Genomic DNA, 19,212 nt, shown 5'->3' on the forward strand with positions numbered 1-19,212 from the left:
GGAGGGCTGACATTCTTGAGAATACTTTTCTTCTTTTATTGCTACTTTCTTCGAAAATCTTTAGGTCTAGAAATAAAACAGCCCTCTGTTAGGAAAATACACAGAATAGAATGCTTTGCACTAAGAATGCAGTAACAGCCATAGATGTTATTTCCTTATTTTGGTGTTTTACATTTGTGCTGCTGAACATTTTCTGGATAAAAACAAGTCTACTAACACATCCAAAGAATTACAAACATCACGACTAGCTGGTCAAGGTGCTTCTCATGCAACGCTCCTACTTTCCTAAGCAAAACAAAAAGCTTCTTTAAATGAAGGCAGTCACACGACTTTAAACACTATTACTAATTTTTCTGCACTTCGTAAAAATGAATAATCTCTGCATAAAATGGCAAGTTATAAGTTAACAGCACAGCCCACTGCAGTGTAACTAGAATAATGAAACTTGATGATTGAAAAAAAAAATCTATTTCAAAAAAAAAGCTTTTTTAAAGATTTGCAATTCCTTCTTCTTGGGTCACAGCTGTGGAAAACATTCAGAGCAGACCGCGTTATTTGTCACCCTCTGCAATCTCCTATGAAGTGTCTGTCACACTCTGCCTGCCACACGTCCACTGGTTGTAGAGAACACGCTGCCCCTGAACCTGCAAGGCATAAGCTCAGACCAGACAACGGTTTTTAGAAGAATGTTACGTTTCGGAGCAAGCTGCAAGCCCATGTCTCTAACAAATCCTGCAGGAAAGTTAGCCCAGTCACTTAAAAAAAAAACCCAAACAGGACAGTGCAGGTCTCTGACACTGGAATGCACTGGGTGCACGTGGCACGTCCACAGCACCAACTAGCTGCTCTGTTTGCCCCAATACAACCTGTTCTAAATGCATGAAGCATTTTACTCTTGGCTTTCCTGATTGCTTGCCTCGCATACGAATTAGAAAAGGCAATGCAAATTCTGCCTCATTAGAACTCTACCAGAGACGCAATCACAAAAGTTCTGTAAACACAGCGTAAGAAAATTGGGGTGGTCAATTCTCCGTGAAGCTGAATGAAATCCAAGACAGGAGCGTATCAAAAATTGCAATCTGCCACTGTAAATCAAGTTAAAGTTATGATGTTGCCAAACTTTATTATTAATTCTGTTAATCAAGCAGAGAGCAATGGAAGTAGGGAGCTCACTAGGGAGACAGTTCAGATGGTTGCAGAGAAGGTATCAAAAAATCTCTCAATACCTCCTAGATGTTAACTCTGTAGGTTGCAGATCAGGCATTCACCAGCTCACCAAACTGCAAAGTCACATCACTCATCATTCTGCTATAAGTCTGTAGATTTTTTTAGATTAGATTAAATGCATCATCTAAAATTTTATGATTACGTCAGGTTTAAAAAGAAAAAAAAGAACTCTGAACACAAGCTAGGGTTCAGATTGTAGTGAATTACAGAGATGTTTTTCTTTGAATTGGTATATTCTGTACTAACATTTGAACTTGTATCTTTATTACAGGAAACATCAATTTTACGTGCTGTATATGGACAAAGAAGTGCTTAAACCCAATGACATTTTTTACAATGCTTGTTTAATATTGGACTTGAACATACTCATTTGATGCCTCATGTGCACTGGAAAGATAAGTCGTGTTTCCCAGAGTCTGTGCTTGGAGTCCTTAAAAATATTCTATATTTTGTCCCTCAGTTCTCTTTCTTACATACCGTAATATAACAATACATATATGTAAAACATAAAAATATTGGTGGTGCAACAGGAGAGAGAGGAATTTCAAAAACTTCTCAGCAGTCTTACTAGAAGTTGTTGCACCCATCCTGAACAGGCAGAGCTTGCTGAAGGATTTTACATATTACATTGCATCAATACAGCTGTCTTGCAGCTCATATGTATTAATCCTTTCTACAAGCCAATTTATCTTCTTTCCTACTGCTCAGCAAAACAATCTACATTTTTCCTTGCATGGCACATTCAGAACTTCAATCCAGGCTCAGAGCGCTGCAGAGTTGACAGTCTCCCAGTACTTTTCTCTGAGGCTGAAAATCCAATTAATTTATCTCTTGCTGCATCCAATCTGCATTTCAACCTTAGTGTTCGTTGTCTTAAAGGTAAATGCAGACACTGAACCCTCAGTTTGCAGTCTTACAAAGTTAATGAAGCTTAAAAGCAGAATTTTCAATGCTGAAATGCTTGTGTGAACAAATATAAAAGTTTTTAAAGCCTTTTCTAATGTCACAGTAGGCTTTTATGCCTACTGGTCCTTGGCTTTTGGAGGCCACAATATCTGCTTTTAAAGATTCCTTAGCACTAGGAAAGCCAAGCCTTGAAAAATATTGCCTTTGGCAATAAATATTTTGTCAGAGGAAGAATATGAACCTACAAAAACCTTGTCCATTCTGGGAGAATTATGAACCTGGGAGCTGCAGTGGAGACCTGCTCATTGACAAACCACCGAGCGCAGCCGAGCGGAGCTCCCGGCGGGCCGCGCTTCCCCCTCCTCGGCAAAGCGCTGGAATGAACATGGATTTGGAACAAAGAAAACGGTATCTCCTGGCACGGATGGTTCGGCAAGGCCTCACACAGCTTCGCCGCTTATTTTTTAGTAACAGTCTTGATTTTTTTTTTTTACTATGTATTAACAGCAGACTCCAGAAGCAGGGGATCGAGAAGGCAGAATGAGGGAACCAGCGTTTCTGAAATCATTGCTGAAAAGCCAAGTATAATCGTTCACAAAAAATATGATACATCAATCTGTGCATCAGATAGACACATGGATCTGCTGCCACCAAAATATGTATAGTATGTTGTGGTGTACTACCAAAATATGTTAAAAATGTTTGTCCCGCTAACATTTTACACTGCACATAAAAAGCTGTTTTAAGAGACAGTCCAGGAAGTTCTAGGAAAAACAGTCAGCAAAGTAATTAGCTGTTTAACTTCCAATTATGCTATTCCTTGCAGTGCTTCTCTCTCATAAAAAAAAAATTTTGCAAGTGGGTCAATGTAACTGGAGAGCTGGCCCAAGCAGCACACTCTCATTACAAATTTTAAATCTGAAATTTTACCAACATTTCTCCACACTCACAGCTAATAAGAGAGGAATATGGTTGATGTAAAATTCTAACAACCCAAATTTAATTCTCACTGAACCTTACCAAACAGTAGAACATGTACAGTTCATAGAATCAGGTTTTGCTGTGGAAAAGGAAACACTCTCAGTGGCCCTCACTGCACCTGCTGATACTTTCTTTTTCCCAAAATTTTAGAGAATTAAGGTCATCCAGAGTAAACTGCCATTTAATGCAGATGACATCCCAATGTTCCTGAGCACCCGAAGAATTTTACAGCACCAACTCCTTTGCAGATGCTTCAGATGCATCTATTTTAAAACGTACTGGTTTGGGCCTGTTGTAACACGCCGAGGCAACTTACAACATGCAGCAGCGGGTGAAATTTGGAGGGACACAGAAGAAAGCATCCATGATGGCAAACTGCAAGTCTCTGCAAGCCATCTCCAAAGCCAAAGAAGAGAGACAGGACTTCCCTGGAGAGCCTTAAGTGAAGATCCATGTTATTTTTCCTGAAATGAGCTTAAACTTACTGGGTAAGAAAGACTGATGTTTGGTGACCCCACACTTTAGGGGAATAACATGAGCAGGTTCCCTAAGAACTCCCAAAGCAGCCCAGGTTCTGCAGCTGCATTAAAAACAGGGTTGTCTAATCTAGGTTGGTTTTCTGATTCCCTTTTCTTCTGCTGCTATAGAAATAGAGAAAGAGAGAAAGGCAGAAAAGTGATGGAAGATGCCTTTTTGCCAGAAGAAATGCTCATCAAGCTATGACCTCAGCCTCTGAATATCTAAGATTGCAATTGCAAATCAAAAATTCGAACACATCGATTAGTTACAGCTCTGATGAGAACCACCCTCAGCAATATTCTTCTTCAATATGATGTGCAATGTGGTCTTTGTAAAGTATTTTCTCCTGCCAAAGCGCACAGGAAAGACACAGACCTGTTCCAAATGTTGTATGTATTCAACTTGCAACTCCTGGAGAGAATATTTATTTCCATCAAGTCTGAACAGACTTACCACACAGTTCTATCTTTATTAAACTCTTGTCAGCACATTCCAGCAAAGATGTTTCCCTTTGCCTAGCAGTGTTCTGTGAGCAAAAACATCCTCCCAGGGGGAAAGAAAAAAACAAAAACAAAAACAAGGGGGATGTTATTCTGTTTGTGAAGATGAGATCTAAGTACTCATCGGTATATGCTATAGTGGAACCTCTCAATTTCAAAACATATAAGCAACTTCAAAGCTTCATTTCTATTTGAGGGACAGCTTAAGACAGTATAACAGAGAGCTGAAAAACATTTCTTATCTCAAAAAAATAAGGCTCCAGTGTAAAATGCCACTATTTGAAGACTGAAATGCTGTAAAGGACTGTGAAGTAACTGCTTTATATACTCAGTGGATAATTTTTTAGAAATATTTCCTCTCCATTTTAGTCATTTGTAATATTTCTTCAAAACTATATACTTTAACTGACTTTACTGTTGCTTAGAGCTCCTAAATGCAGTGGGATTCCCTATAATGAAATAATATGTAAAGGAGATTTTGCTCTTTCTTCTCCCCAAAGAACAAGTTACACGCCTGAGAGTTTTTTCAGCCATACACTCCTGAAAAAATACCTTTTCAAAAGATGACATTCTCTTCTTTGAAGAGAAAAATTATTTTAAGAAAAATGATACAAGACCAAATTTAATGGGGCTGTCACTTGTATGATGGCAAGAACACATTAATGATTGCTAACTGCTTTTAAAGCTGCCTCTACTAAGGAATAGAGATTGTCAATGTTGCAGAAGAAGTTACCTGTCAAGAAGCAGCCTGCTCCACACTGAGCAATGCACACCGGGTTTGAAAGCTCTGAACATCCCAAAGTGCATTTTCCTCCTCACCTGCAGTGCTGGAGAGGGTGACCCAGAGAGCCAGTGTTCCCTGCGCTCTCTGCAATCCCACCAGCCATAAGACCATTCCCAAGGGATTGAGTGTGGCACCAGCCCTGGGAAAGGTCACTACCTTAAAGCTAACTAATTAATGCTGTACGTAGATGGACTGCCAGAAAGATGCAAAAACTCCAGGTGTATTAAAAACCCCATAAAAGTTAATAATCATCCTGTATTACAGGAGCACCTATCTCTTTTCCATTCTATTTGGGTGACTCTCCACATCATCTTTAACTTGAAAAATCCCATGTCTGGTAGGAGTCTCATTTTTATGGGTTATCTATGAAAAATAAACTATCAGTCTCATAACTAACAGCTATCAAAATGTTTTAAGATTAATCTGTGCCAGAAGATTTTAGGTCTCTAGCAGCTGCTATGAGAAGGTTCTTTTTTCCACTGACTCCTGTTAATGGTTTTTTAATGCATCTCCTTCCAGCAGGAAAGGGCAGAGTTCCCTGAACAGCCAAGCGAGGCATCCTCAGGACGACTGTGTGGAGTTTACAGAAGCTCTGATTTTCCTACAATGATTTCAAAAGCTTTAACTTACAACAGGGCTAAAATCTCTTGTTCTTTTGAAATTTTCAACCAAAGAAATGTAGCTAAATTAGTCTTGGAGTACTTCTAAATTATTTTTAAATAATTAATTCAGCAGTGCTATACACTGGCTCACAGATGCGTCTTATATGCGGGCTTGTAAACAACATGGTTTCTAACAGAAGATGACAGATGAAGACCAATTAGTGAAAATATCCTGTGGACAGATCACGCCACTTAACATGTCGTCTTCAGTCACTCTTTGATCCAATTACCATGAGAGACTAAAACATTAGATCTGTATTACTGTAATGGACCTCTTCCCATTTAAGAAAATCATAATCCCAGGAATGTGGCCTTATTGCTAACTGATGACAGTCATCTGCATATCACCACCGCCTATCTTTCATGCCCACTTAGTAACCTACAATAGTGTATACATGCTTTTTAGCCTTCTGCAGTATTAAAAAGCTCCATGTAATCTGTGTTTTGTATAAAACTGCTACACAACACATGCAGGATTGAAGCTGTGGTCTATTTTGGCTTTTTTTTTTTTTTAGCAATTAACTCGGGAATATAAATATAGAATTTAAAATATCCTAAGGTTCATTTTTATAGACAATTTTACAAGACAGACTTTTATACTGAATCAAGATGTACTGAAACTCCAAAACGAAAGGAAAACGTATTATTTTTAGGTACATTTGTGAGTTGAGCCAAAGGCAATAGTTATTAGGTAAGTGCTAAAGAAGATTTCTGAACACATTTCATTCGTTTGACTAACCACACTAGTAAATCAAAAACCAAGGATTAGACATTGCTATCATTCTCCATAAGACCAAATTGAGTGGTTACACTCATATATAAACTGAATTTGAGGCTGGGAGGACATTAATTGGTTTTCTACTCAAGATATTGCTACAATCCCAGAGGAATTCTAGGCCTCTGGCAACATAATCAGTGAAAACAGCTAATGATATTTAAATTGTCATTAAATTTCCAATAACCACCGTCTTGGCCTGTTCTAAATTGTGAACTTTTTTGCTCTCCTTGGACACAAAAGAGCCTCTTTCTTAGTTGTATAGCTCTCAGGCAAACAGTTACCTTGGCTAACATGTACTTGTGCAAGTATACCTTACTTTGCTTGGAGAACTGGTATAAACCACAGTAACAGAAATAACAAGAAGATGGCTCTGCTATGGCAGCACATCCATCGTGGTGAACCTTCCCTTGGATACACAAGAGTTTAAGATAAACCTTTTGTGGTCCTCAACTACAGCTTAGGCTTTTCCTATGTAAAAATTCAACCTATTCTAACAACAACTAAAAAAAAGTCATAACAATGCAAATATCCATGCAGGTATTTTAGTGAGGTTCAAGAATGGTTCAATACAATTTAATAATCTGGTTGCAATCCCAATTAGTGTCAATTAAAAATTAGTGTCAAGACCAGATTTTTGACCTAGATTATAAGCGTTTCATTTATAAACTTATTTAAGTTAAATCAATGCAATGTATATGTAAACAAGATCTTTGTAAGATTATGCTTTCCTGCAGATAGAAGCGTTTTCCTTTAGATGATGTCTTAAAAAATAACTATATTCTATTAAAAATGTAGGGCCATCAAAAGAATAGCTCTGTTCCTTTGGTTTTGTCCAACGAATTACAATATTCCACAAGTAAACAGGGAAGCTTGTAGATGAACGAACAGACACCATCCAGATGAATCATCGTCATCACCAAAAATTTAAAAAAAGAAAATGTAACTAAACATTATAGAAGGTTTGTCAAAAAAAAATAGGAGCAAGCAGTGCAACAGTATCACACACAAACACACTTACGTTGCTTGTCAAGTTCCCATTAGTAGTAGTCAGTATTTTCTCACATATGAGACTAACAACCTTTGGGGGAGGAAGTGACTTTAGACTCTTATTTTTCAGGGCCTCTTCAGCCAACTGAAGTCGCAGTATCCAATTACCCATTTATTAAATCTCTTGCCTTCTGAAATACCTTTAGCCATAATTTAAGCCATGCCCAGTAAAGAACATGATAATCACTTACACTGGTGTGTTTTACATATGCTAGAGAAGAGGCAATAATTCATTTTAATAGGCTACATGATTTAAACATAGATTTGTCACATTTTTAACATGATTAAGCCACAGACTCATCTAGTTTCATATCTAGTTTCATATCCAGTTGCTGTCTGTGGTTAAAGCCTAATGTTGCAGAGAACAGCTTTCTTCTTAGGTACTTAACTGTGCAGCTTTTATCCATGGGAATTTAGATCCCACTCTGACAGCCTGACTATGAGACTCAGTTTTGGACTTCTGTTAAGCTAAATTCTGCACAAAATCATGGCATATTTTTATGTCCATACCATTAAAATAAATACCAGTAGCAGTTTCTAAATTATAGCGAGGGTTAATGATTTCCAGTTAGTTAACTGGAACTTCTACTGAGAATCAAAAAAGTGAGAGAAAATGAACTTCTAGAGAGATTCCTCAAAGAGTATGTTGGAACAGGACTGTGTTATATTGGCAGCACAGCTTTTTCTCTGTCTCTCTAGTTTCTGTTTTTAGGGAAAAGTAAGACTGGCCCAATCATTTCAAACCAAGTTTGTGTTGGCCATCTCTTCTCTGCATATTGGCACATACCAACCCTGCTTTGCGGGAGGAGAGGAGCACACAAGCTAGAGATGTAGTATTTATTTCTATTACAGAAACACCTCCAGGCCCAAGTGGAGAGCCAAAACCCTACTGTGTGAGGTGCTCTACATACAGAGCTCAAAAAAAAACCTTCCCAAAAATGACATACCCTGCAGTTAGAAAGGAGCTAAGGAAATGAATGCAGGAGTGTGCTTAGTGCAGCACAGATTTTTCACTCATAAACAAACTTGAGATGGTCCTTAAAAAGTAGATCAGGACCCCACCAACTCTGGCTGAGATCTTTTCAGTTGCTTTCTGAGATTCTTCAACTAGATGGAGAGCAACAGTCCGCATGATTTTGCCTTTATTATACCTCATACTCTCACTGTGGAATGGACTTTGTGTTATCTGTATGGGTCCTTCTGTGTTGGCTTCCTGTAATTTTATCAGAGGAAATTAGCAGATCATGAACTCTGTAAAATAAAACTGCCCAGAACAGGGCACTGAATTGCCCTGTTGCTCAGCATATGGGGGACGGTCAGTATCCCAGCTGAGTCTCTGCTCACCATAACTGGGACTCTGCTCAGCTGAAACAAAATTCTGTCTTCAGACCAGACCCCCTGCCTCAAAGCAAGATGAAAAAGCCAGGAAATTGCTCAAGGAAAAAAAAAGAGAAAAAAAGTTTTTTTTTTTTTTTTTTACATCAATTTTCAGATTTTACTATACATAAAGTTTTAAAAATAAAGCATTTAACGACTTCTCTTTAGCCTGGGCAGACAAGCAGGAGAGCGTCTGCCCTCCGCGGAGGCCACAGTGAGTCCTGCCTGGCCTGGCAGCAGGGCAGGAGCTCCAGCTTCGCACGAGCAACGGGCTCGGGGCGCTCCGAGAAATCACACTCTTGCTTTATTTCCTTATGGGAAACTCGCAGGAAAGCAGCCATCTAACTGGAACAACACAGGGTTGTCTTTCTATATATTTGGTAACATGCTGATTTGGGTAATTTTAAACTACACCTTCAAGAATAATTTCCTGACTTTAAAAGCTCGCTGTTAAAACAGCCAGAGGGACAACTTGCAGATCATATGTAATGGGCAATTTTGCACTGATGCAAATCTGATGCACCCCTGCTTTTAGAAGACAGGTACAAAACATGATCATCCTTTTAGTCGTATCTGTCTGGAGAATTCAATGATAGTTTCTGTTTAAAGCGCTCATTAAAAACAATGTTTGAAACCTTGACAAACTTAAAATGACAGATTCATTCACAGTGAGAAGCCACAAATCAAACTCAGTCAAAGGAGCAAGTTTTTGATTCCCCTCTGGACAGATGCAACGTAACTTAACTTCCCTGAACCTGCCTATTTCCCCACCGCAGATGTTTCGGACTGCCCCATCGTGGATACAGAAGCTTTGCACAGTCTGGGGAGTCAACTGGTTCAGGTTAGCGGGAAAAGGAAACATCTCCCACGGGAAATATCCTGACACTGAATTCTCTGTTTTCACGGAGCAGGATCCAGCTAGACGTGGCTGGTGGTTCCAAAAAACACAAGCTATTTGCTAGGTTTTCACATGGGATCTCTGTTTTTATTAAAAAAAGAAGTGCTCTCCATTTTAGTGGTCAGCTTTGATACTGATATTTGCTTATAGTGTGTCAGTCTGCTATTACCAGCAAAACAGCCTTTGAAAGGTAGAGTAACTTCAACAGCAAGTGTAGGTGAAAGCCCCATGAGCTCACCAGCAATGCTCCACACATTACCTGTACTTTCAGAAGGAAGTTAGTTGCATGTTACTTCATATTAAGATAAAAAGGCTGATTTTCTCCTCAAATAGTAGCTTTTTTCTATGCACTGGATTACAATCTATACTCATGCCCTTATATTTGTCTTTCAGTGACTTTTATATTCACTCAACTACTTCATATTTCTTCTACTGTGACTAAGTCTCTTAGGCATAAGCTTTAACATAAAACCTTACTTTTATCACAGCAATTGCATTTCCCTGCATTTTATGTCTTTTCATACTGTTAATCAAACTATGCTTTTCATTTGATACTTTCCATGAAAAGATATAGCTCTTTTTAAAGGCCTAATATTAATTAATCTTCTTCTGTTAGAAAAAAAAGCCATGTGCTCCTGAGTTTCTTTCCCAAATTGGCTCCTTATATTTATCACTCTCACAGGAATTTAATTCCCTCTTGAGCCTCTCCCCTTTGTCAAGCAGAGTAGCCAAAAGGCTCAAGACTTAATGGAGAGACAAAAATCGTGGATGTCAGTGGGACTTATTAAAACCACATGAAGTGAATTGATAATCTGTATCCTTCATTTTCGTTTTATTGTAGGGACTACTCTGCTTGGAAACTGCCTATGGGCCCCACAGATATTCACAGTCCAAAATGCAAACAACAGTAAAGTGCAGCCCTTTGACACCCCAAATGCAGCCCACACGCAGAGACAAGAGAAGGGTCCTCATTTCAGTACCATATGTTCCCACATAGACCATTAAGGCTTGAGTACACAGTAACACAGGAAAAAAACAAACAAACCTAACCCTACTAAGAACCCATGCTTTGGGGCTTTTAAACACGGTTAGCATTTTCCTCTGTTTAACCATGTTTACTTGCTTTATCATATATAAAGAACCACAGCACAGCACTATCGTCTCCTCAGTTGAAAGCACCCAAACCTGCTGCAGCAGATCCGTTCCTTTCCTTTCCACATCCCTTGTTAGTGTCCTCCATACAACAGCCACTAGATGCTTAAACTTTCTTTAGCAAAAACACATTAAATTCTACACACTGAAAATAGGCCAGAGAGTGCAAGTCATCTGCACAGATCACTGACGGTTGCCAGATCAAAACTTAGATGTACACGGAAAAAAAGATACAATAAATCGGATTTCCTGAGCCAACAGTCACATTTGGAGAATTATATTCAATAGTCATTTATGGACCTATACTTCCCATTTTCTGAATTAATCTAAACTTTTATTCGGCGACTGCCAGACAAGGAAACTATCCAAAAAGAAAATAGTAAAATGGAGTGCATCTTTGATAGCCACAAAATATAGTCAGTCCTCATGATATCATGGGCTTCACTAAGTTTCATTACTGAAAACGGAGGAAAAATACTGCATAAACGAAAGGTTTCATACTCCGTCTTTAACACGCAGCAGCACTGCAATTCTGTATGAATGCTGCATGTGAAGATGTGCAAGCATAAATACGGATTTTATGTATACAAATACAGTTCTACTTGGACTCTTTACTTAAGTCTATGATATCTTCTATTCTAACTTTCCCCTGCTATTAGGTTTTGCAAGCAAAAGCCTACTAGCATTAAGAGATTTCACTAAAAATTTATTGTGTTTCTGTTAAACATGTGACAGAAGCAGTGGAATGTTGCTCCATTTTCCCCCAAAAAGAAATATAAATCCTACAGGATAAAGAATACAGACATCCCCAATATTTATTATTGGGATTTCTTAATGGTATTTGTCTGGCTTAGGCAGTGAGAGCTGTTGGCAAATAAAAGGATCTGTGTGTGCACCTGTCTTTTGAATTACAAGTAAATCTCTCTCGACTGTCCATTTATGTTATCCTATTACAGCTTTTGCTTTGGAAAAGTTCCATCTCTTGTCAACTGATCTCTGCAGTCCGTGAAGGGTAAAGCACTATTTGCACGTGCTTTATAATACAGAAAATACACAGTGTATTTTAAAATGTTTTACTCACTTAAAAAGAAGAAAAAAAAGTTATTTATTTTAAAAGTTAGGGAAAAAAAAAACATTTTAAGGTACTCTAACAGTACCGCACCAGCATCATTTGCTTTCCCTATTTTCCCTTTCCCTCTCTCAGACCATTTCAGATATAAACTTTACATTCCTACTTAAACCATCAATCCCTCTTTTCTTAAAAGTCTTCCTTTGTTTGAAAACAGTTACTCATTGTTGAATTTCTACTGTATAAAGCTTGCTACTATCTAGTCTTTCCTAGCTAGAAATCTAAACCTTGTGATTGTTGCAGATCCCTCTCCCAGTATCGTTCTAGAATGGGCCGGACATGAAAATCTACACTAAACCTATTAGATACTTGTACTAAAATACAAAGTTTTCAATTCTGCAGGGTTCTACTTTTAAGTCCCATGGATCTTAATGAATCAAGAGATCATTCAGCTATCAAGACACCCGAGAGATTGTATCTGAAGCAGACTCAGGAGATAAGGCACTACCATTTCAGCCACTGACCTCTGCCCACAAGCCCCTAATGTCTGGTTCAATGGGACTGCTCAAAAGGTTGAGATACCACTTGAGGGTCACCCCAGGACCATGCTCTAGGATTACTGTGCAAACGAGTATGCAGGGCCACTTTTTTTTTTTTTTGTATGACAGAGAGAAGCAGAAATTCAATCACCTTTTAAAAACTACTGCAGCAATAGAAATACCAGAAATCTAGCTGAAGACAGAATGCTGGTGAATTAGAAGGCATTTACAACTTTCTGGAATAGCAAATCACATTTGCATATTGAAAATAAAGTACCTATCAAAATAAACATGTGGTGTGTTCCCTGACGAAGAGCCATTCTCCAAGGTCTGAACTGCAGACCTCTTCCTTAGAAAATTGAAAGATGACTTTTTATATGAATCATTCCCTCGCAAAACCATGTGGAGCTTCTTTGTCTATCATTAACAATTAGCTACACAGAGCACATATCCATAGCTCAAAGAGAGTGACTCACTATTTACTCCACTACACTGATAAAGTTGAAAATATCACTTCTTTTTTTTTCTTATTCATAATGTTAGAGGCCAATACATCATGTATTCAGTCAAGTTTCCTCTTTTAAAATATAAGATACTTACGGAGTCCAAACCATTGGAAAGGCAGCAATTTCTTCTGGCGTATATTCATCTAACCTCTTAGGGATTGCACGTGGTTGAGGAAGCTCTTCCAAAAGATTTTTCTCGATATCTTCTGGGATAACCTATGGTGGGGGAAACACAGTCTCAGCTATCTGATTGTTTAAAATCACTTGTACAGCAAAAGGACACTAATGAAAAAACACCAAATAAATATCAATTAATGTACATGCCACATTTTCCACATAAGATCAGTCACTACTTCCAATTCCATATTAAATGATTATGTGGCATTTGAAGCCACATAATATAGTAGGTCCTCAAAATAAACACCTGTAAGATATTTTTAAAAAGCTTTCTTCAATCCTTCCCCACGACTTAATGTATCAAAATGTATGATTCATGATTCTCAGAATGGAGGAGCAGATGGGCATTAATGGAAAAAAGCTAACAGCCAGAAAAGCAGAAGCAAATTCAAACTGATAGCATATTTTGAACCAGAAAAAGGGAGGAAAAAAAATATGACATTGAAGGTCTTATATTGAATACTTCTTTTTTAGGAGACAGTTAAGAAATCCTGTTACACACTCACTGGAGATCAAGCCTGGACATAAACACCAAATGTGTTGCCAAGTAATTCAGGCCCACACAGTAGCACTGATATGGTGGAAGCAGAGAGGCTTAAGAGAAAAGAGACCCAGGCCATCTGCTTTAGGTGCTGCCTCACAGCCATCTCTACTTTGAAAATAGTAAGTCTGCTTCTAAAAATAAAAGGCTAATAGATTATTGGCCACAAGAACTTATTGCATTGTGTAGTGGCCCACAAATGTAGCAAAAAAAAAATCAAATAGGTTCTTAAAAAAAAAAAAAAAAAAAAAAAAAACAGGAAAAATGATAGGATTACAAAGAATTACCTTATCCAGCTTATAAAAATAAACCCTACCTTACCAATCAATTATGTATTTTTTGTTAAATAAAAAATACATAATTGAAATCCTTTTTTTTTATTTTAACCTTTTTTTCAAAGATCAGAAGGAAACAGTTTTTGTTTTGTGCTAAGAATCTCAGAACAAGCATTAATCTATTAAAGGGCACTAAAAAGAATAAAAATGTAATTATACATTATTTTCCTAGAACTACAGCTGCCTTTTTCATTTGGGGAGGAAGAGAAACAAGAATCAAAATATAACCAGTTTCTAAATTCTCAAAAAAAAGCAATTAGCATGTTCATAATAAAGATGCAGTTCACTGCCTGAGCTAAAATACCTCATAAAACAGGGTGGAAAGCTCCTTCAGCTCCCCACAGGAAATCACAGTGCATCTTGAAGGACATGAACACAATTTTCTGTTCCCCTGCACTAAAAACAAAACTGTTTTTGTCCCAATTCACTTGTCACAAAATGTCATTTTTAAGATTTCTTTATGCTGCCTCCACCCCAGAATGTCCAAAATGATAGTACGGTAGTTGGAAGCCTTATAAATCTCTTTTTAGGGAAGATGGGCCTCAAATACCCACCCGTATAAAGGCCTTATGCTTCAGAATTTGCTTTTTTTTTTTTTTTGTCTTTCAGAAAAGCTTGTATTTCCAAGCTTGTGAAAACTGCAACAGTCAAAAGATTTTTATTACTGCAGTTTCAAACACCAGACACTGAACTCCTCATTCTATGGCTTTTAGTAGACATGAATCTTCTGTTACAACTAACACTGCCTTTTGTTTACTAATTTAAGGGAGGGAGCGCAGAGGGTGGGGCTGGCCTTTTTTCAGTGGTGGCCACCAACAGAACTAGGGCAATGGCCACAAACTGAAACACCAGAAGTTCCACAGGAAATTAAGGAAAAAAAAATTAACAGTGAGGGTGACAGAGCCCTGGAACAGGCTGCCCAGAGAGGTTGTGGAGTCTCCTTCTCTGGAGATCTTCCAAACCCACCTGGATGCCACCCTGTGCCACGTGCTCTGGGTGTCCCTGCTGGAGCAGGGGGTTGGACTAGATGATCTCTCGAGGTGCCTTCCAACCTTAATGATTCTATGATTCTATGATTTTATTGGCACTGATGCATGGTAACTGTCCAACCTAAGTACAAAAGGCTAATTCTCATGAACGTCGCAATTTTGTGAAAAAATAAGGAACATATAATCTGCTTATATACACAAAACACAGTCTGATTTTTTAAAAATTCATCTATCTTCTTATGACAAGTAAAACATGCTACTGGTAACACCCCTCTCTTCACCTCCAAAGCAAGTGGGAAAAGGAAGCAAAAACATAACTGGGTGTAACCACTGACTCACATCATCTGGGAACAGGTGCAACCTCTGCATCATCGTTCGCCTTAGAAGGTTTTTTGGAAGCATTCTGTAAATAGTCAGTTTAACAATCTGAGAAAAGAGAGAATGGTAACAAAAATATATGAGAAAGGCCAGAAACAACAGGTAAAAGATAAGAAGTATTCTCCTTTTGCCCATTCTACTAGACTCTGAGCCTCCCCTCAGTCAACTCCTTCCATATTGAAGAAGCCTGGAACCACATTTTGAAGATGCTCTAGATTTACCCTTTCTCTCAACAGCATCATATAAAAATGTCAGCTTAGAAAGCCGAGAGTTGTATTTCGTATCATGGATGATTAAATATGATCATTAGACTTGCCAAAATATTGGTAAGGTTATAGCAACCCCACGAGGCATGTTTATAAATACATTATTGATGAAAATATTACACTGCAACAAAGTCACCAGGTAGTCTCTGTATCTATTTCAACACTGTAACTTGTGTTTGATGTTTCTATGAAACTAATGTATTGTACCTTAAGCAAAGGTGGCTCACCAAGCCACTGCATCAAGAACACACTGTATGCAATTATGAGCTGTTCCCTTGTTATTAGCCCCAGATGACTGCTCCCACTTTCAAGTATCAGCGTTGAAAAGAATTTGTACAACCACGACAGATGAAGCCCCAGAAAAGCAACACAGTTCAGGATGGTCTATCCTGGACTTGTTTCTTAAGCCTGCAAGCATTTCAACTCAGTTTCTCAAGCTAGCAAATATTCAGAGTTTGGTCTCAAAAGTTTTCATTTTGCCATTCATAGGTTTTGACAATCTAGTAAGCTAGTCTAACAAAAAGGCACTATCAGCAAGCACTATTTAAAGGCCAGCTACGAAAGGGCTCTCCTATCATCTGAACATCATTGCGCATTACTAAGAGTAAGCAAAACCTACAGAGAAGGCCAAGGAATTGCAAGAAAAACTCTGCTACTGAGCTCAAGCAAAAGCCAAAGCCTGATTCAATGCTCCTTGAAAGTAGAACATCATGCTGTTTCTCTAGTGGAAAAAAAAAACTTTCTGTGTGTCAGTAACACACTTTCAATTCCTATTAATGCTTTATGCATGATTATGATTATTTTAGACTTCTAAAATAACAAGAGTTTAATTTTACATGAGAGGTGCAAAAGTGATTTCAGTGGAATTTCATACTGACCAAGGAACCTACTCACAGCTCTCACTGCAACCCCAACCGCAGTCCAAAACTAATTAATACAATTTAACAATTTATTCAGCTATTTGTGGATTCCCACTGTCTCCTCTCCCCAGTCCTTTAACTCTGCTACTAGTAACTAGTAAAATTCCATATCCTCATAAATTTTCACTCCCATTTCTAAAGGCCACGACACCTCCATCAGATGTGTGCTGTCACATTTATAATTCCTTAACAGACACGAGAACATTAAGATTTGATAAAATACTCCAAAGGTAACTCTTGCACTCCTTCTCAGTCCTTTACTACCATCTCTCCAATCTTCCAAGCGTGAACAAATTAAAAAAACATATGGCTCCTATGACATTGGCTGCTACCCAAATTGAAGGCAATCCTTACAGAGACCTGGCGAAGAATTTTTTCCCAAATAAAGTACGCCTTTGAGGAGGAGATATCACTCCCAGGTCTGGAAAGCACAATATAGAGTGGCCAAGGTCCCAGAAGAAAACCTACCATAATCTACCCTAATGGCTGAAATGAATTCAGTAATTGCTAGGAAGTAATTCTGGAATATGACAAGGACATGGCCACTGAAGAAAAGGACAAAAAGTGATTAACTTCTGGGTATACTGGATAAAAAGGAAAAAAAAAATTCAGGAGATGTATCAACTACCTGGATTCACAGCATGACACTCTTTTTTTCTACCAATTCTTGGTCTATTCTGCATATGGAAGTTCCTTTCACTAAGTTACGTAAGGTACATAAATCATCTCCATCCTGCCTTTGACAGTTACATGAGCAATACAGCAAAAATAAATGAACTTGATACTGCAATAGGAATAACTTGGTCATAGGCAAATGAAGCTTTCACTGTATGCCATTTTGCTTTTCACTACTGTTCAGCACTTAAACATATAATGCAGTCTTTGAATGAGAGTCAGTGCCTTGCAAACCCAGGCCTAGAAAAAGAAAAGAAGCAAGACATTTATTTCTATCCATGAAGAAGCAACAGATCCAGCCACGTGTAAGCCTTATTTAGAGCACTAAGAAATTTTAATATCAGATCCTTAACAATATTCTCGTCTCCACGTCATACTAACTTCTGTGTCTCTACTAATCCAGCTTTGAAGTTTTGCTTTACTTCAGTAAAAAAACATTCCCTATCCCATAGTCACAGAAGAAAATCCTATGTGATGTTTTATTAACAGACCTTTAGTATGTGCATATTATTCTATCAACCATCCTCTGCTTTCCCTGATGCTAAGAGAAGAGGCTTTCAAATATCAACAGCAAGATTTAACCATGTTTTCTGTCCAAGTTTTTCTCCAAAGGTCACTTTACTGCTGCTCTAACGGCAGGTCAGCACATGCAAGTGGTTGCTAAAGCGCATCCACAGGCAGAATGAGAATGTTTTAAGTCCCTCCACATCAGTGCCAGAGGTTCCCTGCAGTCTATTTTCAGTGAGCTACCCTGTCTTGCTTAATAACCTTGCTCAGGAGGTAGCAATCCTTCTGAATAGTTATTGTTCGTTATTTCATTATTTCTCTGTCAGAGGCAGTCCCTGCATACTGCAAAGGCCAATCATCTTAGAATTGGCCAAACTCACATTTTTTCATCCTCTCAAATCCATGACAGCCAAAAGCGTATCTTTTAGTCTTCCCACATCAAGCAGTTAGGAGTCTAATTTTGAAAATACTGGTCTCACGCCTAACAGCTAAACAAGATTCCTGCAGATATCATTAAAAAAAAAAGAAAACCTCAAACTCCTATGCATTCCTAGCACCTGCATCTCAAATAGTTTTAACCGTTTCTTTTATTTTTGAAAGGCTGTATCTTAGAATAAAATAAAAAAAAATCCAAGCACATGCAACCTTGCAAATATAATGAAAATTTATGCTGTACCCAAAGGAGCAATGTTAGCAGAGAGAATATTAGAATTGCATAAACCTGAAGAGCAGAGATTGTTTCAAACTACAGCAACAGGCTGTTACCATGCTGCACCTAAAGAACACATTTAATATCCTAGTCTGTGGGTGGTCCAAGAATTTACACTAAATTTTAGTCAGAAAAGGCAGGAACATGAAAAATACGGTTTATTTCTTCATTAAATACTTCTTAAAAAGCCTGGCCAAGTATAATAGAACTCTTCCCTACTTTTCTCTAGAGTAACAAACAACCGAAAATATCAGAAATTTTAGACACATGCAAACATATGCAGGAAATCAAAAATGCTTAAGGTAAAAATCTTTTTGGCAGTGTGCTGGAGCTTCTACTTTTCCATGAAAACTTACCAAAGAGCTGAAAAAATCAGCACAAAGAATATAGTATCTGTGTGAAAATCAAGAAAAGATTCAGAATGACCTTTTACTACAGCTACACTGCAGTAAATAGGCACAAATTCTGACAAGTGTAGTTGCAACAACTTTCTCATCTGCATGCCAGTACCCAGCATCACTTTGCATCAAATAACTCATTATAACCCACTGTTTTAAATATTAGCTGTGTACCAGCTTTTCCTAAAACAAGTTTATCTGTATCCTAGAAACCACATTTAAACAAAACTGTAATGAAAGAATATTTATATTTGGATTTGTGTGTTTGAATTTAGATGGATGTAAATAAAAAGAATGCTAAACAGCATTAGAGTAATACTGCAGATGGAGAATCTTTTAAATTTAAATCTATTTCATACATAAACTGGAAAC

At 37.9% G+C, this 19,212-nt stretch overlaps 1 protein-coding gene across 1 annotated transcript in view; it reads right to left on the minus strand.

The window, feature by feature from the left end:
• MRPL13 (mitochondrial ribosomal protein L13) overlaps positions 1–19,212 on the minus strand; it is a 25,892-nt gene continuing 6,680 nt past the window's right edge. The window contains exons 5-7 of the mRNA XM_088533290.1: positions 15,327–15,413; positions 13,040–13,161; positions 1–66 (exon numbers count right to left, since the gene is read on the minus strand). Coding sequence (XP_088389416.1) covers positions 42–66; positions 13,040–13,161; positions 15,327–15,413 — 234 coding nt within the window. The 3' untranslated portion in view covers positions 1–41. The remainder of the gene's footprint in view (positions 67–13,039; positions 13,162–15,326; positions 15,414–19,212) is intronic.

Source organism: Tinamus guttatus, unplaced genomic scaffold (genome assembly GCF_059628265.1).
Source record: "Tinamus guttatus ecotype Peru unplaced genomic scaffold, ASM5962826v1 Tinamus_guttatus_pri_ptg000492l, whole genome shotgun sequence".
Taxonomy (NCBI): Eukaryota; Metazoa; Chordata; class Aves; order Tinamiformes; family Tinamidae; genus Tinamus; species Tinamus guttatus.